This window comes from Ambystoma mexicanum, chromosome 6p (genome assembly GCF_040938575.1).
Source record: "Ambystoma mexicanum isolate Mex_15411 chromosome 6p, UKY_AmexF1_1, whole genome shotgun sequence".
Taxonomy (NCBI): domain Eukaryota; kingdom Metazoa; phylum Chordata; class Amphibia; order Caudata; family Ambystomatidae; genus Ambystoma; species Ambystoma mexicanum.
In genome coordinates this window covers 1,354,416,154-1,354,442,055 of record NC_090935.1, presented here as the reverse complement: position 1 = coordinate 1,354,442,055, position 25,902 = coordinate 1,354,416,154, and the positions used below count along the sequence as shown (strand labels likewise).

At 47.4% G+C, this 25,902-nt stretch overlaps 1 protein-coding gene across 5 annotated transcripts in view; it reads right to left on the bottom strand.

Annotated features, from left to right (window-relative positions):
• The window catches only part of TTC39B (tetratricopeptide repeat domain 39B), a 906,668-nt gene that overhangs the window by 128,015 nt on the left and 752,751 nt on the right, over window positions 1–25,902 (bottom strand). For all 5 annotated transcript variants that reach the window (XM_069626054.1, XM_069626053.1, XM_069626052.1 and 2 more), the window contains 3 exons: window positions 25,800–25,867; window positions 25,642–25,701; window positions 25,364–25,525 (listed from right to left, as the gene is read on the bottom strand). In XM_069626054.1, the coding sequence (XP_069482155.1) occupies window positions 25,364–25,525; window positions 25,642–25,701; window positions 25,800–25,867 (290 nt within the window). The remainder of the gene's footprint in view (window positions 1–25,363; window positions 25,526–25,641; window positions 25,702–25,799; window positions 25,868–25,902) is intronic.

The following is a 25,902-nucleotide window of genomic DNA, read 5'->3' as shown; positions in this document are numbered from 1 at the left end:
TGCAGGAGATGTGACGGCATCATGAAGAAAGACACAGACAACAAAGGTTCAAACAAAATGCCTTTATTTTGTTAAATGTCAGGATGGTGTAAGGCATAACCTGCCGTTTGCTAAGGTGGGATTTCCCTACCTAAAGAAACCAAGGATAGTCTGAGTCAGTAAGTTCAATTTAAACAACTGTATGTGTCCAAAACCTATACTTGCCCTTACAACTAAAGTTAAACAATGTGTTGAGATGTCAGCAACAAAAGAAATAGTGTTCCAAATAACGTTCTGAGCTTCTGTCAGCTCTAGGCTTACTTTCCAGCTCCCCTTTTCCAAGTTCAAAGTAGTTCCAAAAAGCCCGGGGGATCACAATGTCTCGGGTTTCCCTTCCCCAAGATGTCAGCTAGTCTAGCTTACCAACTCACAATCAGTTCAAGACTCTTAATTCTCAAAACCAGTTCCAGGTCGACTTCACAATCCTTCTACAATAGTTTAGACAGATTGTTATCTTCTGCATTCACTTCAGCAATATAATTCACAAGTGAAGATTCTTTATCTTTACTTCTCCTTGGCTTTTCCAGACAGATTATCCTCGTTCTAGGTGCAGTTGCCAGACCACACAGTACACACATTACAGGTCACGCAACCAATAACCCGAGGCTTACTTGCCCACACAGGTTTCTCTGTCACTGCACCTGTGCTCTGGTATACATTCACTTTGGTTTATCCTGGTCAGTCTCTTAGCTTTACCACAGAGTGTTCTTCCACACAACTCACTCTGTGGTGCTCACGGTCTTCCACCACCTTGCTTTCACAATCCTAATAACTGCTCATTACTTGCTTTTCACTTCATTCATAAAGATTAATTCTTTGTCTTTAAGTGTTAATTACGTGACTAGACTACTGTAATGCCCTGTTCCTAGGCACCTCCGCCCACAACCTAAAAAAACTCCAAATCACGCAAAACAATGCGCTCCGGGCAGCACTGTCCATTCCAAAAAGAGAACACATCTCGCAAGCAAGGAAAGATGCTCACTGGCTACCCGTGAAGGAACGCATACTCTTCAAAGCCATGACCATCACACATAGATGCCTATCCCTGGATGCCCCACCCTATCTCGCAGAAAGAATCACACCGAAAGCCTCCATCAGACCCACCAGAGCGCACCGCACCAACATGATTGATGTCCCCACGTTTCAAAGATCCAGGGCGGGAGGAACCAGCTTCCAACACCTCGCACCTAAAAACTGGAACTCCTTACCTACCTCACTAAGGAACGAAAAATCATACCATACCTTCCGTAAAAACCTCAAAACCCTCCTATTCCGCTAAAGTCTACCACATGCACTCTCATGCTTGCATTGTAACCACAGCATAGCATAACCTTTAAGCTCAATGTTTATTACCAATGTGAAATGTACTCTGTAACTCGGTTTACATCTGTAAACACTTTCCTATGCTTGTGTTCATGACTAAGTCTGCTGTAACAGCGCCACGATGCCCCAGGGCAGTTCTGTGCGCTTTATAAATGCAAATAAATAAATAAATAAATAAATACGTGTGTTTCACACATGTTCTCATTTCATTCGTAGGCTTATCAAAGCTTTACTTCACTTCGGTATTCAATAATGCTTGCTTTATATTCAAGTTCCTTTACTTATTATTCAACATTTGCTTGTGTTGTTCAACAACCCCTCACTTCGGGTTCACTTTCAATTTCACACATTTCAGTTCATTAAGATATGCCCAGTGGTAGCACCAGGAGCACCCCGGGACAAGTCTTCCCTTTGATTCACTCACCGGTCCTCGGCGGCTCCTCTGGGCGTCCGTCCTCTTCGTTCTTGGCTCCGGGCACACTTCTCTGGAGCTCTGAGAGCAGCGGTCGCCTTCTGCGAATCTCGATGTGGGATGCAGATAACTCTGCTCGTCACTCGCGGAAACTACCGGTGGCCTGCATCACTTGGGAGTCTTCCGTGCCCCACAGCTTTGGCTGTGGGCATCAGGCAGAAGAGACTGTCAGCTTTGTCCCCCACACACCGTGCTTGGGCCCCGGAGTCACAGTCTCTCCTTGGCAATAGCCGGCGTCCTGGCCTCCAGGCAGGACCTTCATTAGCAGTCTCCTTCTGGGCAGGAATTTTCCCCGCTCAGGCCGTCTCTCCCAGCCCAGCTTCTCTCCTGCTGGTTTTCCCTTGCTTGCTGGCGTCTTCACGTTTTATGCACCTGTGACCTGTTAACCGGTTGCAGGTGCGAGCCCTTCAATTCAATTAGCTGACTACAATTACGTAAGTTCTTTGGACATGCCTGACCCTCGCAATAGTTTCCAGGCCTCTTCCTCATCTCAGTACCAGAGTTGTGTAACTGAATGTTCGTGTGTACAGCTCCAAGTCGCTTCTTCTTCGTCCCAGTACTAGAGTGCTGTGACTGAGGGGAAATAATATAGGAAAGGACTGCCAACAACCTATGAAGGTAGGGGAGGGGTGGGGTTTATCACGACAAAGGATACAATGCCTCACCTAAAGTCATCCTCTCCCCAAGCCCCAAGGACCCTCCACCCAAGTGATCCTCTCTTGCATCTCCACTCCCAGGGTCAGGATCCAAAAGCGATGGCCTTTCCCCAGGCCCCTGAGAAGAGGATCCAAGGGGAGTAGGTGTGAAGATGCCCTCAGGTTATTCACAGAGAGTATATCAGGAACCAAAGCAGAAGTGAATTGTGAATCGAAATGTTACAGAATCCTGGCAGGAGAGTATACCACGAACCGAATGAAAGGAAATGATACACTGTGTATGAAGTAAAATGAAGGGTAGACCCATACCCTTTTAAAGCAAAGAACATTGTAATGATAATCCAGGGGAAGCGTAAAACCCCTGAAAGTTTTGAAGTTCTTTGGCTTTTCTTGTATAAGAAAGGTACAAAATCCTGGCAGGCGAGTATACCAGGTGAAGAGTGAAAACTAATTGTGAACCATAAAAGTTGAACAGAACTGCAGATGTGCAGGATAAAGACTCCCCTTAGGTGAATGGAACTTTGATTAATTTATTTGAACATTTTCAGAATCTTACTTTGAATGGCTGGAGAATAGCTGCAGGTGGCAGCTAAAGGATTTTGCCTGTATCACATATTAGGTTTAGCGTACAAGGGTCAGATTAGGATTTTGGACACAGGATGGGGGACTTCAGGTACATTGGACATTCTGACAGTAAACTTAGTTTTGGTTGAGGCAGGGAAACCCATCATAGCGTCAGGGAAAGATAGGATTTCATCCAACACCTTCATTCTGTTTACAAAATAAAAGTCTGTAACAACCAAAATAATGTCTCTGTGTCCGATTCTTACTCTTGACTCCTCACAGAGACTGGGTGATTTCCTGTTGATTGAGAACCCTAGTTGAAATAGTAGGTTGATTGTTTCTTGGGTGTTTTGTAGACAAGCCTGAGGTGTGTCCCCTTTTACTATCCAGTTGTCCAGGTAAGGCTACACTGGAATGGACTGTCTGCACAGGTGGGCTGCCGCCACTGCCAGAACATTTGTAAATGCCCTTGGCACTGAGGCTATGCTGTTTTAATGGGTCTGAATGGAAGGTAAATTCTGACCTGTGTGCTGACTACCATCATATCTTGCCTTTTATCTGCCAGATACTGCTAAATCCTAAACTTTAAAAGTCTTTTGGGAATCCCAGCCAACATCTTATAGTCATTAAAATACATTCCCAGGTCTAATTTGTGCGAAAATGATTTGACATAAGTGAGCCAGTAAACCTAACTCCAGCTACTCAAAAACAGTACATTAGTGGCAATGGCCTTAGTTGGCTTTCCCCACTGTCTGACCAGAGATGATGTCAGAATAAAATCAACCTGGATGTAAGTGTGCCTGTTAAATACTTCAATCCAGTTTTCAGTTGGGATTTATAGACCAAAGCAGACTGTGGGACAGAGAGTAATCTTCTTAAGAAGTCATTTTCTGCAATTTGAAGAAGATTTAGGTTAGCCTAGCCCCATATTTCGCAACTGTACGTTCCGGCCGCCACTGCTTTACCTCGTAGAGCCTCATCATATGTTCAGTTGAACGGTGCCTGATGTTTTTAGCAAATCTAAAAGGTTCCCCAGTAATCTGTCTAATTTTGGTTGCTGATTTGGCTCTATGGTACTGCCAAGTCAAGTTAGCGTAAAATCTTAGGCCCAAGTAATCAAATTTGTTACAGACTTGAAGTGGGTGCTCATTTAAACTCATCTTTGGAGTGGACTTCCTCTTTGAGGAAACGCTCATTTGGCACTTCGTGGAATTTACTCTTAACACCGTGCCTGCCATGTATACCTTATATCCATCAATCAACAGTTATAGTGATGTTGGTATGGTTGCCATTGGGACTGCACCGTCTATCTAACTTCTAACCAGTAATTTCCTGCCATCAAACCTTGGATTGCTAGCCCTTAAGGATGCTCTTGTAGTGAATTGGTATACAATTTGGGAGCCAGCACACACCCTTGCCTCACCCCCTTTCCCACTTTAATTTCATCACTAAGCTCATCCCCTGTTCCGTAGCAAACCTGCACCATAACATTTTCATGAAGGGCCTTGATCTTTCGCAATAGGGGCTGTGGCACACCCAGGTCGCTCACCGTTCTCCAAAGAAAGTTCCTGTCCACGTGGTCAAAGATGGAACTCAGATTCATAAAGGCCAGATAGACAGGAACGCCCACAATTTTAACATACTTAACCAGAATCACAAAGATTTAGGCCCTGAAAAACAGTCCCCATTCCTACCTAAATGAAAGTCGAGTGTCTGACAGCACATTGCTGTCCTGCACCTATTTCTCAAGTCGCTTTAGGAGGACTCCAGCAAAAAGCTTTGACGAACCGCCAAGTAAAGTGACCAGATTCCCCACACATGGTAAGTCAGATTCCCCTTTATGTATATATGGGTTCTGTAATGCCAGTGTGCCAGCTTAATGGCAATGTATTCGTAGCGATAAGTGCATGGAAATAATGTACCAGACGCAGTATCCATATTTCAGACTGGCTTTGGAAAAGGTCATTGGGTACACCATCAATCCTCAGTAAGGCTTTTTCCCTAAATAGAACATATTCCACCTCTTCCATGGTAAACGCAATTCCATGGTCTGCAAATGTCCTGTTTTTAGAGTGTCAGAGCCTGGAAGAGATCTATCCATGCCTTTTCTGCAATATGGATCACTGGAAGCTTCCTAACTCCCAGATCCAATTCCTTATTGTTCCTTGACACAGTGGACCAGGCATTCTTGGTATTGTTCTGACCTGCCGCAGTATAGAATCTCCCACCTCTAAATCGCAATCTCCTCCCTTCTCCTTGCTAGTTCTTCTTTAAAGTTGCATCGCCTCTCTCTTATATTACTAATATCTGGCTGCTGGCATTTTAAAGAGAGCAGTAAAGCTTTCATTCTGTTCTTGCAAGGTTGGAAGAGCCAGGACCTTTAATCACAGTTGAATAATCCACGCTTGTCACATTGGGTGGGTTGTGGCAAGATGAGAGGTAAACTATCCACCCACAGCCTCTAGCCTCCAGAACAATGTGGATTATTTTTATGTGATGTAATTGTCATATAGAATAATCAGAGCATAGTGCTTTGGGGGAAGCCTGGTGTTACCTTGAGTCTATGATGAACAGTGGCATACGCACTGGCGGCATGGTTTGGACTTCTAATATTGTAAATTGGTTTACCATTCCAAGATGTCTGCTGTGATGTATAATCTTGCCGTTCAGTGCATGGCTCCTTAAGTTATCTGTCCATAATGGCCAATGCGTACTTCCTTTCTGAACTAAAACACCCTAACCTGCACACCTCTGATAAGGGAACCCTGAATTTGTGCAGACTACTTAACCCAACTTTTTTCCTAGTAAGGCCTTAACGTGGATGCAAATCCTGAATGTGAACCTGCAAGACCCTAAGCTCCTCAGCGTTTGGGCTTCCTTCTTTGTATAAGTGTCCTCACATGCTTGGTTGTTTCAGCTCGACTTGTTGGTGGCAGATTTTGTGTAGGATTCTTGTGGGAAACACTGTGTAAACCCAGTGTGTGAACCCAGTTGTGGCAAAGTGCCATAAGAAAGCTTGTTTTCCAAAACATCAGAAACGGAATACAGCTTACAAAGAGGGAAAGACCTTCTCTCATGTCAAGTGCCGCACAGCGTCATGGCTAAGAGAGCAGGCCAGTGCTGTTGATGGGAAAGTAGCGAGGTGGCTCTCTGCATATGACCTGCATACCTGAGAGTATATTAAAACTACGAATACTGGGCAATCATAGTGGCCTACTATCTTACTGTGGCCTGGTACAATAGTGGAAGGGAGGTCCTTGCACCCTAGATTTGCGGACCTTGCAAAGAGTCATGGGGAGCTCTAAGAAAGGAGAGTAGGGATTGTTTCAATGAATTTGCACATTTGTATTTATTGGGTCTTAGTAACATCTTTTTTATGGTCTACCAATTCTATATGTAGTGCAAATGTCCATGATATTTTGTCCATACGTCTATGATATTTTATTCTATTCTAATTTAATAGCCTTTGCTACAAAATAGCAACCACCCCCCACATCTGGGTGTGCAGGGCTGGTATGCGAGGGCCTTGGCAAGATCTCAAGGCTGGCATTGGCTATTTACACTGCCCGACAAGGGGTGATACCTATTCGCACTACGGGGTTTCATCTATGGTGTGAATAGTGTAAATGTGATTTTTAATGGGAGATTGCCTGCATGCTTCTTGTACATGCCCAATCTCTTGTGAAAAAAAGAAAAGCAAGATAGCCACTGCCACCACATTACATAGAAAATGGACCCTTTTCTATTTCTAATGTGGCAGGATGGAAAATAGTGTAGCAACTGGAGCCGCGTCTGCAGGCAGCTGGGGCGGAGGGGAGCAAGAGGGGAACAGGGGGTACTGGGGTTGATGTGTGGGATTTGGGGTGGGGAGGGCAACTAGAAGAGGTACTGGGAGCATAGCGATGAGCAACACACACACAAAAAAAAAAAAAAGGCGCCAACCACGGAAGAGAGCCCCAGTGGCTGGGAGAATAGAGGATTGGCGCTGGCAGTTCCTGCCCATGTATCCAACCACCTGATTGGCTGAGAACTATTCCCTGGATGTGAATAAGTGATGATGGTGATGATGGCGGTGAGCAGTAGGTGGCAAGAAATTGAGAAAGTGAGAAAGAGAGGAGAAGAAGAAAAGATAGCACTGGGTAGGGGCCACGAACGGGCCAAAGGAGGAAAGCGGACTATGACAAAGGAAGACTGAAGGGGGCTGCAGTGAAAGAAAAAGATTACCAAAGGAGGACAGAGAAAAGGATGGGTCAAGGAGAAAGATGGCGACCAAGGAGCGATGAAGAAGTACTGATGAATGACTGATTAAGGTAAAAGGGCTGGGCTGGACTTGCAAAGGGCAAAGACTCTGATGATGGCACAGGGACTGTGATGAAGTTGAAAGAATGGCTGTAACAAGGGAGTAGGACAAAGAAGAAGGAGACCGCATTGAGTAGGCAGCTGGTTTGGAGTAGGACGAAGGAGAAAGCATTGAGTAGGCTGCTGATTATGCAACCAGGCCTTGCCACTCAGTTGCTCCACCCAGCACCTATTTCACCAGTCTTCCTTAGGCATCCTCATCGGCGGTGTCATCTGCAAATAATGGACAAAGACAATGACCTCACATGATTGTGGCTGTTCAGGCTTAATCGGGTCAAGGGCCACGCCTACTATCCTGCATTTCACATACAAAGCAGTCGCTACTACTGCTACTTGCCAAAAAAGATCATTGTGTCTGCTCCCTCCACAGCCCATCCCCACTGTCACTAGGGTTTGTATGGCCAAGCACCCTTGGCAGCCCCGGCAAGTTACCCCAGTGAATCTCATCAATACACCCATGCCCCCATCCAACATCCACGGACCATACGCACATGCCCTCTCATGTTGATCAATGCTCGCTCAGCAGTTGCTCATGCAGCATAGATCGCCGATTTCATCTCGTACAACAGCCTTAATGCCCTGCTCGACACTGAAACATGGTTTACCCCATACTCCCCCGCCCCATGTTTTCGACATCCTCCTACCCCAAGGCTACTGCATCCAACATGCCGACTGGCTAGGATAGGCAAGAGGCAGTGGCAATCATCCACAGGAGTGAATGGCCATGCGTCATCATCCCCTCTCCCAAAACAAACTTCTTTGATTCTCTCGCCTGCTGGTTGCCTTTATCGCACATGGAATCCCATCACCTATCAACTCAGCTACAGACCACCTCACAGGAGTGACTAATTTCCGACATCTCAAAATGACTCCCCTCTACCAAATTAGCACATTCTAATAATGTCTTTCTCTTAGATTTTAACATACCTGAGCCACATCTAACAACCACACTCAAAGAATGCTTTTTTGCAATGATCTGTTTCATGCACCTTAAGCAAATTGTGCTATCCCCCCCATGTACAACAAAGAGAACACCCTAGACTTTGTCTTCACTTCATCCCCCTCATCACCTGTGCAGACCCCTACCCTACTAGACTGGTCAGACCACACCGCCATCTCACTATAAGTCATGCACTGGACTACAGCCCACAAAGGTCAGGCTAAACACCCCCTTGCTCAATGCCTCTAATTTAAAACCTTCACGGCCAATGATCAAAGAGCAAACTTTGCAGATTTCCCCACCACATGGAATGCCTGAAGCCACCAAGAATGTTTCAACATCTCTGCTATGAAACACTCATGCACCCCTAAAAACCAGCCGCGCTAAGACCAATCCATCCGTCATTTTTAACACCCCCTGAGCTCGCCTTCAAAGCATAACCCTGGAGACCTCATCAGCCTTAAATCTCTCTGCATAAACCATAGGATTCTAATGGCCGAGGCCAAAGCTGCTTACTACTCCGGCACCATTTCTGCAACCTCTAACAGGAGCATAGCCCTCTTTGAAGTAGTAAATCATTGTACAAAACCCTCCCCCAACCATGTGGGACCAGCAACTTGGGTACAACGCGACAGAATCAACACATTTATCGAAAAAAATGTAAAACAAATCAGAGAGACCACCAAATCAAGCATCCACAACATTAGCGCCATCCCTGCACCCTGGCACCCGCACTTCCCGTCTGGATCGAAATCTCTCCTCTCTCTCCCACAGATCTCCTAAAAATGATTGCCTGCCTCAAACCTACTTCTTACTCTGATACCATCCCGGCTACCATCATTAAACAACTGACAGGCCGAAAGCTCAACAAGCTCCTCAGCATCATTAATGCCTCACTTACAGCACGGTCATTCCCAGACACCCTGGTCTGATATGAACTCTCGATTGAAAAAAAAGAACACAATTCAGATGACCTGGCCAACTACCGGCCCATTACAAACCTCCTGTTTATTGGCAAAATCTTGGAAAAAGTAGTCGCTACACACCTACTTGCCAGAATCGAACAGCTTCACCTCCTAAATGACTATGAGTAGCGTCAAGACAGTCGGGTGGTGGATGATGCCCTCCACGTCATGCATAAGAGAAACTTGTGCCTCCTTAACTTCTCAGCTGCATTCAACAACGTCGACCACTGCATGCTTGTCTTCCTCCTTGGATGTGATTCTCTGGTACTGTCCTGAATTGGTTTACCTCCTACCTCTCGGGCAGACAACAGGCTGTCCAGATGAACTTGTTGTGTTGTAACAGACTCCAAGTCTCCCGAGTAGTGCCTCAAGGCTCAATCCTCTCACCAATCCTTTTTAACCTTTACATGGAGCCTCTGGGCACTCTCCTCAAAGAAACCAATATAGCCTGCCACCAATACATGGACGATACTCAGTTTTACATGAGAGTAAATAGCATGCAGGACATCATTAGTCTCTGCTATTACCCAGCCATAATCTAGTCCTAGATGTCAACTGCCTACTTCAAACTAAACCCATCCAAGAATGAATTCGTCCTCACCAGTTTGCCTGCTAAAAAACGACATGACTAACAATGTCTCAATGATATGCACCTAGATGTATTTGATCCAAAACTCTCTGACTCAGCAAAATCCTTAGACTTCTCCATTGACATTAGCCCATCCTTCCACATGGCCGAGAATGCCCAAACAGCCTGGCTCCAAATCTCTACCCGTCGTAAAATTAAACCCTTCATCCCACCACAGGACTTCTGGATCATAGTGCAGGCCTTTGTGGTCCCGAATATCAATGAGGGGAAATGCCCTCCTGACGGGGCATGCAGGTGATCACTTGGCTCTCCTAAAAGCAGGACACTCCGCTGCAGCACATCTTATTATGGGTGCACAGAAATGTTACCAAATCACCCCCGTCCTAAGTGAACTACAGTGACTTCCTCTGCAGGTCAGGATACTTTGAGACTGCATTTATCATCTACAAAGCAGTCATGAGTAGCACACCAGCGTTCCTGGTGGCCAAGTTTCACATAACTCGTGGCACATGCTCCTCGCACACTAAATGGACCAACCTCCTTGAATCACAACACATCTGTGTGATAATGGAGATAAAATAAACAAAAAGTTTGGTCCAATCCCCAGATGGTTCACAAAGGTGAACCAAGATACAAGCTGACAAGTAACCTGCACAGAGCCAGTTTAAACGTTGGTGATAATGCAACCGCCATGCAGAGTACAATAGATTGCGCCACACAAGCAGGGTGACAAGTAGAGAGCACTCACAAGTTTATAGAAAGGTTGCAGAATACACAGGTAGTGTTACACAAGTAGCATAAAGATGGGCATAGGTAGGGATAGGTTGCAGAATACATGGGCAGGAAACAATGTATGGCGGCATGTCACGAAGAACATTAATGTGGCAGAGATTGAACCAGCGTACAGGGAATTGAAACTACACTAGAAAACATTTTCCAGAAGCACACAGCATGCAACCATAAAGTTAATTCGTTTCTATTGATATCAGTGATAAAGTACAGATAGCCTTGATCTCCAGGTGCAAATAGCTACAGTGGCAAGTGGCTGCCGAATGAATAAACACACAGTGCAGCACACATGGGTCAGGATAGCAGGGAAACTCAAGAAATAGACGAAAATGAGTTCTGAACACTGGTCCTCTACCACGTTATTTGAACAATGATAATTAATTCCAGGCTCAACTAAATTAGATAGCACACCTGCTAGTCCGCTGGTACATCTAGACAAAGGGACGACACGCTAAGGCCACAAACAAATGAGCAGATAAGGCCTCAGGCTTGGGAACGAGCCGGGAGTAACTTCTTCAAATTGGATTATAGCAGCCCGTCCATCCCTCCTTCCTGAAAACGCACCCTTGCATCACATTAAAGTGAGCAAACTATCCATCAATTGGAATTCTGTCTGCTAGGTTGGCTACCGCAGTATAGAGTCAACCTACGAAATGATAGTATGAAATGTAACATTGTTCAGTAGGATGAACTTAGGAGGAGTTACCAGTTAAAGAATATCCAGTAGTATTAGCCTTTGCCCATATAGCGGTTATATTTTGCTAACCAATAGGATGAGTCGATAAAAGAATTTCCTTATCACTAACCATGATGCGCTTTATGATGCATTTTTCATTTAAAAGCTTGTGTTTTCTATTATAACGATTGTGGGCTCTAGCACCTGGAAGCTTCTTTGTGCTAGATGGAATTACCAATAAAATGTCTTAGACCAAATAACCAGACAAAGAATATGGTGAAATACTGCTTTTATCTCAATGAAGGAAAGCGGGTTGATCATCATTCATCAACTTGATTCATGCAGGATCACAATGTCTTTTTTATTATACTTATTTTATATAATGCTAGATGTGTCATCTATGACGTCATCCTACGTGGCATATTACAAAACCTATCGAAAGGTGGGATTGGATTAGGGGAACATGTCTACATACAGAATTATTTACGGGTTAATATCTCATTGATGCCCCTTGTCTGTAAGACACGCCCTGAGCTACTTTTATGTACGTAGCACACTGATTACAGCAAAGAAATGGCAGCAGAATAATACTTGCTCATTGTATGAAAAAGTGCATGGTAGGCTTTCATGATTGGTTGGCAATCCAAATCCAACCTTGGACATTCGGCTCGCTAGCAGCACGTAAATTTAAACGAAACCCAGGTGCTTGGAGATACGTCAACTCGCCCTTTATTGTCCCAATTAGTCTACCCTCTCTCATTGGTAGGCCTCATGCCGATGTCCTCGGTTTGAAGACGGACCTTGCCAGTCTGCACTGTCTCGGAACATTCAAGGAAGTGTAGGCACACTATTATCTTAGCTTCAAGCCTAATGAACAGCCCTTGTTTGCGAGCTCTTTGTCACGTGTTACAAGACCACAAATGTGTCAATTTTGACAGGGGCGCTGTTGCGCACAGCTAAGATGGCCGCCTTGGTGAAGAGCTCCGGCTCGATCAAAATCCTTTAACTTCTAAATCCTTCCAGGTTTGCGCTGGCTGGCGCGCTGCTACAGAATATTGCGGGGGAAGGTCCTCGGAAGACACCCTGTGAAGGCGGTGCGCGAAGACCCCGGGACGGCGGAGATATCATTGCCTGCATCTGCAGCACCTGTTGAGCCGCAGCGCGGCCGCCAGCGGGCTCCAGGCGACTCTCACTCAAGCCCGAGGCTCGCAACGGCAGATCGGCCTGGTGGGGGAGGGGAAGCCCGCCGAAACACAAGTGCTGCCCGTGGGCGGCGACTTTCCGCTTCTTCTCCTTTTCGTCTGTGCGGAAGCAGGAGCGCAGACCTCCCCACACCGAACTTCGGGCTGCAGGAGAAGCCCAACAGAGTTACGTCGAGACGACAACGCTTCCCCCCTTGGATCCTGGTCCCCCCGCGGCTAAGCCCAGCTAGGACTAAGCTGATGAAGTAAGTGGGCCGACCGGGGTGGCGGAGACACCGGGGGCCAACACCCTGTACAAGACACATCCGTGCTACGGGAGTGGGGGCGAGCGGTACAGATTTAGGGGCGAGGCCCTACTATAGACGGAGGCTGCCGCTGCTGCATTGGTGAGAGCGCTGCAAAACCCGACGCCGGGAAGCACTCCCGAAGTGGAAATCCTACTCTTAGGACCTCCCGGGAACAAACACTGTCTGCCACTGTGGCCTCGGGGAGAAACTGGGTGCGCCGCGAGACAGTAGTTAAAGACCGACTGAACGCCAAAGACACTGTCGTAGAACGCCCATGCGACGAGACAGACCCTGGGCTCCTACACACGTCGTGACACACTGCGGGCAGTGGAGCTGGAGGGCCGCCAAACCCCTTCCCCAATACCCGCTTGCCCCTACTCGGAGGACGACGGTGTGGGAGGCGGAGGCATTGCATCAGACCCCGGCTGAGGAGCGCAGCTGACACATTGAGAGCTGCGGGATTTAACGCAACACCCCTGGGGCGAGATTGTACGCCCGCAAAAGGCAGTGTCAACCCCCATACCTGCATTGTGGTGTGCTAACAACGTACAGCATAACTGCTGCGGGCAGTCGTCGACAGCCAGCAACACACACACGTGGGAAAGCACAGTCCACCCTGGAAGTTGCGACGTCGCCTAATGAGCCGCACTGAGAGGAAAGCTGCAGGGGTAAGAAAGACTGGCCCAATGGATTCCTACACAAGCTCCCAACAACAGGAGACACCAGGAGGTGCAGCACAAACTTCCGAAGGCCAAAACATAGACCCCTTGGACCGCTTGGCAACAATTGTGCAAAATGGGTTCCTGGCCGTCAACGTGAAACTAGATGACATAGTGGCGACGATTGGTTCCTTGAAAGCGCGAGTGGAAAAGGAAAGTACACGCATCTCGGAGGCAGAGAACAGGATAGGTGTGAATGAAGACGTGCTTACACAACACGGTCGTGATGTAGCCCTACTCCAGATGGAGCTCCGTAAGAGGCAAAATAAGTGCGAGGATCTTGAATCCAGGTCCCGCAGGAATAACATCCGTATTGTTGGAGTGGCAGAGTCGTTTGGCAAGGGCTGCAAGGAAAGGAGTGTGGAAGAATTTTTGAAATCCGTATTAGGGGAAGACTCCTGTCAAGCCACTTCCTCGTCGAAAGGGCCCATCGTACCCTGGCACCAACCCCAAGCCGGGCGCTCCATCCCGAACCATCATTGCACGTCTCCTGAATTATAGGGACAAAGACACGATCCTTCGACTAGCAAGAGAAAAGGGGACACTACACCATGAAGACAACAGGATACACATTTACCCGGACTTTTCTGCAAGTATACACAGCGCAGATTCTACGAGATGGTCAAAAAACAGTTACGACTCCACAATACACCCTATGCCTTGATTTCCCCTGCGAAAATGAGAATCCAGCATGCGGGTAAAGCCCACTTTTTTGAAAACCCTGCTGAGGCGATGGCATATATTGAGGCCTCTATTCCGCTGCCCCCTAGAGATCGTGCAAGAGACCCAAATGCAAGACCCTGCCCGGGTGAAGGCAGAGGCGATCCGGTGGACGGATGAGGCATCCCCCCTGCTAACTGAAACATGCTCTCTTCGCTGTACAGTCGACACAGCCAAACTGGACCAAAACCCGATGTAACCGAGCCGTAGAGTCTCCCGCGTGGGCGGCCAGACGGCTGGGCATTGCTCTGCGATGAAGCTCCCTCAGGAACGTTCCAATCAGTTACTTGGGTTCATCGTCAAGTTGGGGCAGATGATGTGGGTGGCGGGCGGGAAAGGGCAAAAGGGGAATTTTTCTTGTTGTGATCACCGCCCAGATGAGTTTAAGGCTGGGAGGAGAGTTTGCGCAGTTGAAGGTTGCAGGTTTGTTGGAAAAAGGTCTCACAGATGCAGCCACCATTCCAGTCCTGACTGCACATGCATCTATGGTTGTCATAATACAATACAATGCATATACGTAGGAAATGGGTGAAGGGTTAAAGGTTAAACTAATGACATGGAATGTCCGAGGCCTAAACAATCCAATGAAAGCCAACATGGTGGGGAATTACGATAGCACTCACGGGCCCCAAATTTTAATGCTACAGGAGACACATGCGCAGGGCTCCATTAATGATCAAATACTGGTAATATGGTGCAAGCAGCGCTATTATACAAACTACTCCTCATAATCCAGGGGGGTAAGCATTTTGATTCACAAATCGTTAGGGTTCATCGAGAAAGGCCACCTGGTGGATTCGACGGGCAGATATGTGCTTGTTTGGGGGGAAATTGCTGGAGAACAGACAACCCTGGTAAATACCTATGGTCCTAATCTTGAAGATCCAGACTTTTACTTACACTTATTTGAAATCCTTGCTAAACATGAAGCGACAACCATACTATGGGGGGGGGGGACTTTAATGTTGTGCTGGACCAGACCTTGGACCGCCAAGACACCTAGGCCACCGTCTAGGACGGCACTTGCTTTGAAACAGATAACACAGCAGCTGTCCCTGCTAGATGCCTGGAGAGTGCTCCACCCAACAAGCAAGCGCTACACGTTCTATTCCTCCGTTGTTGCGAAATCCTCCCCCGTACATTATCTGATCACTCCCCCGTGACCATGGAAATTACCCTCGGGGACGTCCCTAGGCAGGCTAGAAGGTGGAGAATGCCTATTGGTATATTAAAGGACCCAAACGTAGCGGAAGGCCTGCACACAGACATCGCCAATTTCTTTGCAGACAACATAGGGTCTGTTGACCATATCTCGACAGTCCGGGAAACTTTCAAGGTGTGGGTAAGAGGGGTTCTAATATCTAAAACAACGGGCCTTCTGAGGGAGGTACGCCGAGACATGGCGAGGGTGGAGAGGGATCTGAACGTACTGGAGGAGACATATGGTCGGACATATGGAGGAGACACCCTTGCTGAAATACATAAATCTCTCAGGGAATTTGACAAACTGGCGGTAAGGGAAGTACATTATATAGCAGCCCCTTCCAGAGCTCGGAGGTACGGGGAGGGGAATAAGGCAGGGAAAATGCTGGCCAACCTGGTTAAGCAGGAACATCATGTGGCCCCGATTGCATCGATCCATACGGCGCAAAATGTGATGGTAACAAGCGTACAGGGAATAAACTATGAATTTGTAGAGTTCTACAAAACACTATATGCGAATAAAGATAGGAAATCCCCTGACGAGATCAAAGCTTATTTGGCCATCTTGGAGCTCCCCAAACTCACAGAAGAAAATAGGCTGATATTGGAGCAACCTGTCACGGCAGAGGAGCTCACTGAGGCGATCAAAGGGCTCGCGTCTGGAAAGGCGCCGGGCTCGGACGGCCTGGGAGTGGAATTCTACAAGGAATTCCGGGAAGAACTGGTCCCTGTTTTGCTGGAGGTGTGGGGGGGAGGCCCTGGGTAAACAAACGTTGCCACAAACAATGCGCGAGGCTATAATCACGGTGTTGCCCAAACCTCGACACCCGCCGCAAGATATGTCATCCTATAGACCCCTGTCCCTGATAAATGTGGACGCAAAAATCTTTGCGAACGGGCTGGAAAACCGTATGCTACCCATCACGCCATCATTGGTACACACAGATCAAAGCGGATTTATTCCCCAAAGGTCCACCGCCCTAAATTTGCATAGGCTATTCGGCATAATGTCACAGATCAATCCGAACAAACAAGAAAGCGTTTGATTCGGTTTCCTGGGAGTATTTGTTCTTGGTGTTGGAGGCATTTGGGGTTGGCCCATATTTCATTCAATGCGTCAGATTGCTTTACACAGCTCCATGTGCGAAAGTATACACGAATAGAACTATGTCTCAAAGGTTTGAACTGGGCAGAGGTACCAGACAGCGGTGCCCCTTCTCCCCTATCCTTTTTGCTATGACAATTGAACCCATGGCAGCGGCGATACGGTTGAGACATGGCAACAGGGGCATAACGCTGAAGGGAGCCACCCAAATAATATCATTATATGCGGATGACACGCTACTCTATGTTCGAGAACCCGAAAAAAACATTGTCCCCATCATGACAGACATCCACGAATTTGCAGAATACTCGGGATACACGGTCAACAGCTCCAAATCAGAAGTGTTCCCGCTCACCCCCTCCACCCCCTCCACAAAATGCCCAGCTCACATGTGTGGCCTTAAATGGGCTGAACACCACATCAGGTACCTTGGGGTGCTGGTCTCTTGTAATAAACAAACATTATACATTGATAACCATGACCAGGCGCTGCATACGCTTAACATTAAATTGCAGGTCTGGAGGCGTCTCCCAATTTCATTACACGGTAGAATTGCCATTCTTAAAATGATTGTACTTCCGAAACTATTATACTTATTTGTAAATATCCCTATATGGCCGGGGAGAGAGTTCTTCTCTAGACTTCGCTCGATGGCGGTGTCCTTTCTGTGGAACGGGAAGACGGCCAGGATCAGCTGGGAGAGGATGACACTGTGTCACAAGCACAATTTGCAAAGTACTGGTACGATGAATGTGACAACTCCCCTCATACGCAAATAGAAGAATACACCACCGAGCCCATGAACATCAGGTCAGTGATTTTTAATACTGGACATAAAGACTCTTGCAAATTCGACCCTGTGAGTTGTACGGTGAAAGCCTGGGGAGCAATACACAAAAGACTGAAAATAGAGACCCCGTATAAACCCGATGCACCCCTGTGGAAATACCCTGGCCTCCCCCCCACGTTTGATACCGACATATAGGAAACCTGGGACCCGGGCATGGAGATGAAAATAGGTGACATGTACATAGAGGGGAAGTTTGCGACCCTTGCAGAGTTCACTAGAGGCGTGGGAGGTGGGCAGCTCAAGACATTGGAGTATTATCGAATGAGATCTGCATATCAAAGGCGCTGGCCGTCATTTCCAGACGAACCCCCTGCTCACCCGTGCTTGCGGCTGGCCACTACACAGGGCGGGTTGGGAATTTCCAAACTTTATAAGGCAATACAGACTCACTCCGTTGTGGTAAACCAGGTGAGGGAGAAATGGGAAACTGACATGAAAATGCCAATACCAGAAGAAAAGTGGGTAAGATACACGAAAAGAGTCTCCCTTAATGCCGGGCTTCGGCAAATAGAGTTTAAAATTCTAAACAGGCTGTACTATACCCCTGCTAGGATAGCTACATTCACGCCTGACGACCCAGGCAAGTGTCCTAAGTGTGGGTCCCCGGCAGCGGGGTCCTATCATATGTACTGGGAGTGTCCAGCCGTGGCGCGGTTCTGGGGAGGGGTTGCGAATATGCTAAACGAAATCACACAGATCCCCCCGCACTTGACCCCACAAAAATACTTGTTTGGCGATATTGGTAAATGTTCCGAAAAACTCAGAAGGCTGTTTAATGTGTCATGTGTCATAGCTAAACGATGTATATTGAAGGCATGGAAGAGCCCGGCCTCCCCCACAATGGACGCCTTCCTACGGGAGTTAACCTACATAAACGAATGCGAGGAGCAATATGTACTGACCCAACCGAGCACGAGTAGGCCAAAAGACATCTGGGTCCCATTCAGGGCATACCTCTGCGATATGCTTTCAGACACTGAAACGACTATTTAAATGACAACTGTTAATCATTTAACGAAGATATTGTTATGTATGCGATTGTATATTGTGTTCACTGTGCGCCAATGCAACTGTTGAGACCATCAATAAAAATATGTTTAAAAAAAAAAAAGAAAATACTTATTTTAGTTATTTATTGGATATTTGTAAGGGTGTTTCAGGGTGCCACAAGACAAAAAAAGGAGGGCAGGGGGAACAAGGGAGGAAGATACAATAACGGTCCTACTAGGCCTTGTGACATACGTATCGTGCAAGCGCAGAACAAGAAGTGCGAGTGGGGGGTAGGGACAGGTCTGAGCAAAACAAAGTGCTAAGGTGGGAAGGGTGAAGGGGCGTAGTGCAGGTGTTACGGGGAGGCCCAAGGCCAAGTGCCATGGAAAGCATGCAAGTGCAGAGAAAAGGATGGGGGGGGGAATTACTGGTCGCAGGGGGCATGGGACCCTGTAGTACTCAGTGGGTACCAGGAAGCCACTCAAAGGAGGAGGACGGAGTTAGCAGGGGAGGGGCAGGAGAAGGAGGAGGAGAAAAGGAGGGTCTTGAGGAGCTTCCGGAACCTAAGGAGATCCGGCTCAAGCCTGAGAGGGGCAGATAGACCATTCCAGAGGGAGGCTCCTGCGGAGGAGAGACATCTATCCCCAACTCTTTGCTTAGAGAAACGACAGATTTTCAGAGAATTTGAGCTAACTGACCAAAGGGCTCTAGCAGGGAGGTATTTAGGAAGATAGAGTTGGATGTAATGGGGACCCAGGCCACAGTCAGCTTTGTGGATGATGCAGAGGGTCTTGAATTTTATCCTAGGAACAACCGCAAGCCAGTGGAGAGAAGAACAAGTTACTTACCCCTGGTAACGTTCTTTCGACTGGATGTTCCTCCAACGTATTCCTCATCTTTGACATGTAATGTCCAGTTTCGGCTGCTTTTGAAATTTTTCGGCAGAGGGTGCCCTGCGTCGAGTCGATGTCCCTCGAAGGCCTCCGTCGAGGGCGACGTCATCGGATGTTATAAATAGCACGCACTGCGCCCGTTGGCCTCAGTTCTGTGTTTCACTTCCTCATGTAGCAGATATGTCCATAATGCAGGCCTGACAGTACTCAGCCTTGTTGGAACGAAAGCTGTAATAGCATGGGAAATTCTACAGAGGGGTAGGTTGGGAGGGCGATGAAGAATACATTGGAGGAACATCCAGTCGAAAGAACATTACCAGGGGTAAGTAACTTGTTTTTCGTATGGATTGTGTCCTCCAACGTATTCCTCATCTTTGACAGACTTCCAAAGCAGTATCCATGATAGGAGGAGGGTGAAGAATTTAGACATGCAGAATTATTATTTTTTTTAAAGAGTAAAGTACTGCCTTACCAAAAGCAACATCCTGAGCATGGGAAGTATCCAGAGAATAATGCTTAGTAAACGTGTGTATCAAGGACCATGTTGAAGCATCACAGATGTTCTTAATAGGGACACCCCTTTGCAGGGCTGTCAATGTGGCCATGCCTCTTGTGGAATGAGCACACAAACTCTCAGGGGGGTCCTTGCCTGCCAATCTATAGCATTCTGAAATAGTGAGGATGATCCACCTAGACAAGGTCTGTTTAGAAACAGCCTGGCCTAGTTTGTGTCCGGTATACCCCACAAAGAGCTTGTCGTCCATTCTCACTTTGGACATTCTGGAAATATAAAAGCTTAATGCTCTCCTAGGGTCCAACCTATGGATCCTTTACTTGGATGTGGAAGAGGATAAAATGCTGGCCGCACAATTTTCTGACTTAAGTGCAAGTCCGAAACTACCTTAGGTAGGAAGGAGGGTTTCACCCTCAACACAACCCTGTCCTTGTGGAATATAGCAAAGGGCGGTTTGGAAGAAAGTGCCTGCAACTCGCTCACTCTACGTGCAGTTGTAATTCTCTTAAAGGTCAACAACCTCAACGGACATGTGTGCAAGGGTTCAAATGGAGCACACATCAGAAACTTCAAAACCAAGTTGAGGTCCCAAACCGGAACCTGAAAAGTCGATGGCGGGAACACATTTGTGAGCCCTTTTAGAAACTGATTAACCAGTGGGATCTTGAAATAGGAGCATTCCTCGGATGAGCGCTGCCAGGGAACCCTTAATGGTTCCAACTTGAAGACCTTTGTGCTAATGAAAGCATAAAGGATAGAACATCCGGAGTTGTACAATGAAAAGGATCAACATTCTTCTCTCTGCACCAGTCGCAAAACGTATTCCAATGGCAACGGTACAGAGACTTTGTTGCTGGCCTTCTGGCCGAAAGCAACACCTCCATCATGTCATCTGGGAGGTTCCAATCCTTGTATCTCAACCTTTCAGAAATCAAGCGTGAAGGTTGAGAGTCTTGACCTCTGGATGGAGAACCCGACCTTCCTCTCGTGAGAGAAGATCCTCTCTTTGTGGAAGATGTATCGCAGGACAGATGGAAATGTCCAGAAGGTCTGGGTACTACAGTCTCCTGGTCCAATCTGGTGCAATGAGGATCATGTGGGTCCTGAACCGTCTCAACCTCCTGAGGATTTGAGGAATGACGGGGACGGGGGGGTGTAGCTTGGACTCCGATGGAGACCAACGACCGCTGATTGTCAGATCATTGGCGTGAGCTCCCCACCCCGTGAGTGAGGCGTCCATCACAACAGTGATCTACGGCCATGGTTGCCAAAAGTCTTCTCCCTTCATAAGATTGTCCTCACAGGCCCACCACAGAAGATCCTGTGAGACTCTGACCGGAATCTGAAGGTGGTTCGACATCTGCCCTGAGAACTGGGACCATTGTGATCGGAAAGCCCACTGAAGGGATCTCATTCTCAGGCAGGCCTCTGGCACCAGAAAAATGCATGATGCCATGAGGCCGAGCAACCTCGAGGATTCGAAGGATGGAAGACTCTGGGCACTCTGGAATTTGGTTACCATCGCAAGAATATCTTGAGCCCTCACCTTGGGCGGCGAGCACTTTCCCAAGGATGTGTCTAATACAGCCCCGATGTACTGGAGCTGTTGGGAAGGTGTCATATGGGACATTGAGGGAGGAGGCCAGTCTGTGAAGGGAGTGGCAGGTAACGTTGAGATGATCCAAGGCTTGCTCGGAAGAACACGCCCTGATCAGCCAATCGTCCAGATAGGGGTAGACGTGAATCCCCACTCTCCTGAGATGCGCTGCCACCACCACCACCATCAATTTGGTGAATACCCTCAGGGCGGAAGTCAACCCGAATGGCAGGACTCAAAACTGTTTTCCTGTGCTTGAGATGGATCGGCACATGAAAATAAGCATCCTGAAGGTCCAATGACGCCAACCAGTCCTCAAGTTGGAGGGCCTGAACGATCTGAGAAAGAGTGACCATCTTGAATTTGTCCTTCCTGAGGAACTTGTTCAAGTATCTCAAGTATCTCAAGTCCAAGATGGGTCCCGGTCCTTTTCAGGAATCAAAAAATACAGGGAATACCAACACTTGTTCCTCTCCGCCACAGGCACTTGTTCTATAGCGCCTTTCTCCAGCAGGGTCAATATTTCCTGCACAAGGAGCGGATTTGGAATCCTCAAAGAGCGATACCCAGTGGATTGGTTGGAGGCTTCTTTATTAAAGGAAGGCAGTAACCGTGGGCTATTGTTTCCAGAGCCCAAGCATCTGAAGTAATGTCTCGCCATTCTTCTAGATGCTGAGACAGTCTGTCCCCCACTGGTGAGCTGTGACTCAAGGCCTCAGAGCGGTTTTGAAGCGGCTGTTGCATAGGCCGATGGTAAAGAGGCTACTGCTTGAGCTGGCTTGGCATCTCTACCTCATCCACCACGAGGGAAACTTTCGTTGGCCTCTTTAGCTGGCCATTCTTTTCTCCTTTCAAAAGAGGAGTAACAGCGAAAAGCTCTAACCCTCCAGGTTTGTCCGCTAGGACAAAAAGGCTGAGGTTGCCGAACAGCAGCGCCTAAAGACTTGGCGGCCGCTTTAGTGGTCTGCAGCTTCTCAAGGCTCTCGTCAGCCTTGCTGCCAAAAAGATAAGACCCGCCAAATGGCATGTTCAGAAGTCTAGCCTGCACATCAGGTGCAAAACCCGACTTTCTCCAACACGCAAACCTGCGTATCACGGTGCTCGTAGCCATGGACCTGCTGATCCTATCTGCAGAATCCAACCCAGACTGAATGGACTCACACATGGCTTCCTTAACAATAGCCAGGAAGCCATCCATTTCTTCCCCTTCGGGAATATGCTCTGCCGCCATAGAGATGCACTCCCACAGAGTGTACGAAAATGTTGCCAGGGCACAAGTGGAGTTGGCCGACTTCAATGCCATACTCCCTGCCGAAAATACCTTACACGACCCTCCAACCACACGCTTATCATCGTTATTAGGAGGGATGGTAGGGTATGCTGCATGTTTCGAGGTAGCCGTGGCTGTCTGGACCACCAGACTCTCGGGAGTGGGGTGAGTTGACAGGTAGCCGGGGTAGCTACTGGAGGGGTGGTATTTTCTGGTAAGAGACTTGTTAACCGCCGGATTAGTCCCTGGGGTTTCCCAATTCCTGGCCACCCTTTTTTTGCTGAGCCACATGGAATGGTAACACTGGATCCTTAGGCAGACCCTTGTCCAAAATGTCCGTTAAATCATCCTGATCATAATGCACAGGAGGTCTAGACCAGCCCAAATATTAAACAACTCTAGACATAAATTGTCTGTACGAGGAGTCGGCATGCTCCCCTGGGTCTGGCTTGCCGAACTCCAGCGCAGGAGACGTGTCTATACCGCTTTCATTATGCAAAGTATCGCAGAGATCCTGAATCCTACTCTCCTCTGAAATGAGGCAATCAGGCACATTAGGGGTCCCAAACTGGAGACCAAAAGGGGCATCCTCCTCATCCGAACGCTCTTCCTCCTCAGAAATGGAAGTGAGGGACTTAAAAAAAATCCTTTTTCGTTAGAGGGGCATAGCTTTTCTCCAGGGCAGTACCCAGAGGCTTCGAAATTGTCAAAGGTGTCGATTTAGACTTAGCACTGCCTTCTTCGGAGGGTCAACAGTCACTGGGAGCTGCGCAAGTAAAATTGGCACAGAAGGCGCGGACGGCTTTGGCGTTGACAGCGTCGGAGGCATCGAAGGCCGGGCCGGGGTGGAGGACCTGACGGGCACTATCTACTGCCGGGCGTCGATGGCTTCAAGGGTTTCGAAGGCGTCGATGACCTTGCCCTCTCTCCACGTCTCGAGTGATCCTTCAATACCATGTCCGAACAAGACCTCGAGGAAGGCGACCGGTGGTTCCTTCTCCTCGAACGCTTCGACGAGGACGAAGAGTGGCAGGAACCACTCCTAGAGCGCATGGCCTTCTTCCTCCGAGGAGAGTCGCCTTTCGACTGGTTGAAGGCCCAGCAGGTCGGAGCTTATTGGGCTTGGACACCTTGCCTACCTTGAGCTTCCCCTTTTGTTCCCTCAAGGCCTTTCCTGTCATGGATTGACACTTGGAGCACATATCCGTGTCGTGGCCCTCGCTGAGGCACGACAGACAGACTCGATGCAGGTCTGTGATGGACATCTTGGAGCCGAAGTCCCGGCATTTCTTGAATCCGGACTGAGGTGTCGTCAGTGTAGAAGACGAAGACATATTTGAAAAGCAACAGCAAAAACGTTCACAAGTACTAGGCGCGCTGAGTTTCTCACGAAGCAAACGCTTTTGCAGAAAAACTGAATTGATGCCAAGGGCCGCTGTGCGTGCTACTTATAACATCCAATGACGTCACCCTCAACGGAGGCCTTCGAGGGACATCGACTCAACGCAATCGATGAAGGGCGCAGTCTGCCGAAAAAAGTCTGAAGCAGCCGAAGCTGGACATTACATGTTAAAGATGAGGAATACGTTGGAAATTAGGGCTGGAGAGATGCAGTCCCTGGGCTTCAGGCCAAGAATAAGTCTTGCAGTCCTATTCTGAATTAGTTGAAGGGGGCAAAGGGAGGATGAAGGAAGATTAAGAAAGAGGCTGTTATAGTAGTCAAGCTTAGAAGGGACCAGATCTCTGGAGACATTGAGTTTCTGGTGGAAGGCGAGGAAAGGGAGAATATTATTTTTTTTAAAAAGATGTCCTAACAGTTACATTCTTTATGCATGCAGTGTGCACTAATTTCCTGATGAGAGTTCACAATAAATGTCGATTTAGTTCCCAAATCAGCAAACACAAAATAATAGTCATTTTAACTTTTGTAAAATCAGATATGGCAGGGGGTTATTATTTTCCCACCTCTTCCATTATCTTTATTCAATATTATATCATTATTTCGCAAGTGACAGTCATAATTTTCACTCAACATTTTTCTACATATAGTGACCAAAACAAAAATATTCAAAGAGGCATAGTGTCTAGACGGACGCCGCAGGTGGAGAGTGTGAAAGGGGAGAGAAAAGGGCCCCGTTGAAACTGGGAGGGTCTGTTGGAGAGCAAAGAGGTCAACCAGACCAGAGCCAGACCCGTGATGCCAAGGGTGTCACAGAGCTGATTTATCAGGGTGGCATGATTGACCGTTTCAAAGCCGGAGGAAAGATCCAGGAGGATAAGAACGGAAGGAGAGTTAAGAGTCAAGATTAGAGAGCAAGTCGTCACGGGTGTTCAGTAGAGCAGTTTCTGTGCCTCTGGCAGCTCTGACAGAATCGGAATGTTGAGCCAGTTGGGAGATGGCAAGCTTCTCGAGGAGATTAAAATGAGTATTTATATTTTGGGTGATAATCTTGCTCATCCTTATTTTGACATGCCAAAACAAATACACCATTTAGTATCTGACCATACAAGATATAAGTAAAGAAACTTTGAAGGCATTTCTTAGATTGATTTTACGGTCTAGTACCTGCGCACCATCACTTCCCAGGATATGAGATCTGCCCCCTTTGATAAAGATTTTTTCACACCGCCCTACCCTTACCTTAGACCAGCGGCTTTCTTTGCAGAGCAGATCTGCATAGCGGTACGCCTGGAGCCAGTCCTGCTGAAAGGAATTGCACCACATCAGCTCCCAGTAGCAGAGGTGATGAATTTGCTTCCATTCCTTCTGAGATTCGATGCACTGTTGGAAAATGAGTTGTGCCTGCCAAATAAATTAACCCATTAGTATACATGATATTGCATATTACATATATTGCACATACTGTATAGAATTAGAGAATAGCTTTACCAAGTAGCATAATGAATGAACTGTTTTACCTTCTCAAACGCTCCTTTTAGTATACTTATTCTGGCAGAATAAAATAAAATAATCGAACCCTGGATAGAAAAAACAGAACAACATTCTTAAAATCTATGAAGAGTAACCCTCCACCAGTTTTGTTTCGTTACAGAGTGAAGCGAGGGCGTGTACTTACATTTGGAAATTTCTGGAGGTAGGGTTCAATAAGGGCCTCTGCTTCCTGAAGATTGGCCTCTCCTGTACCTGATATGCAAGAGAACAACTTCATTAACAAGTAG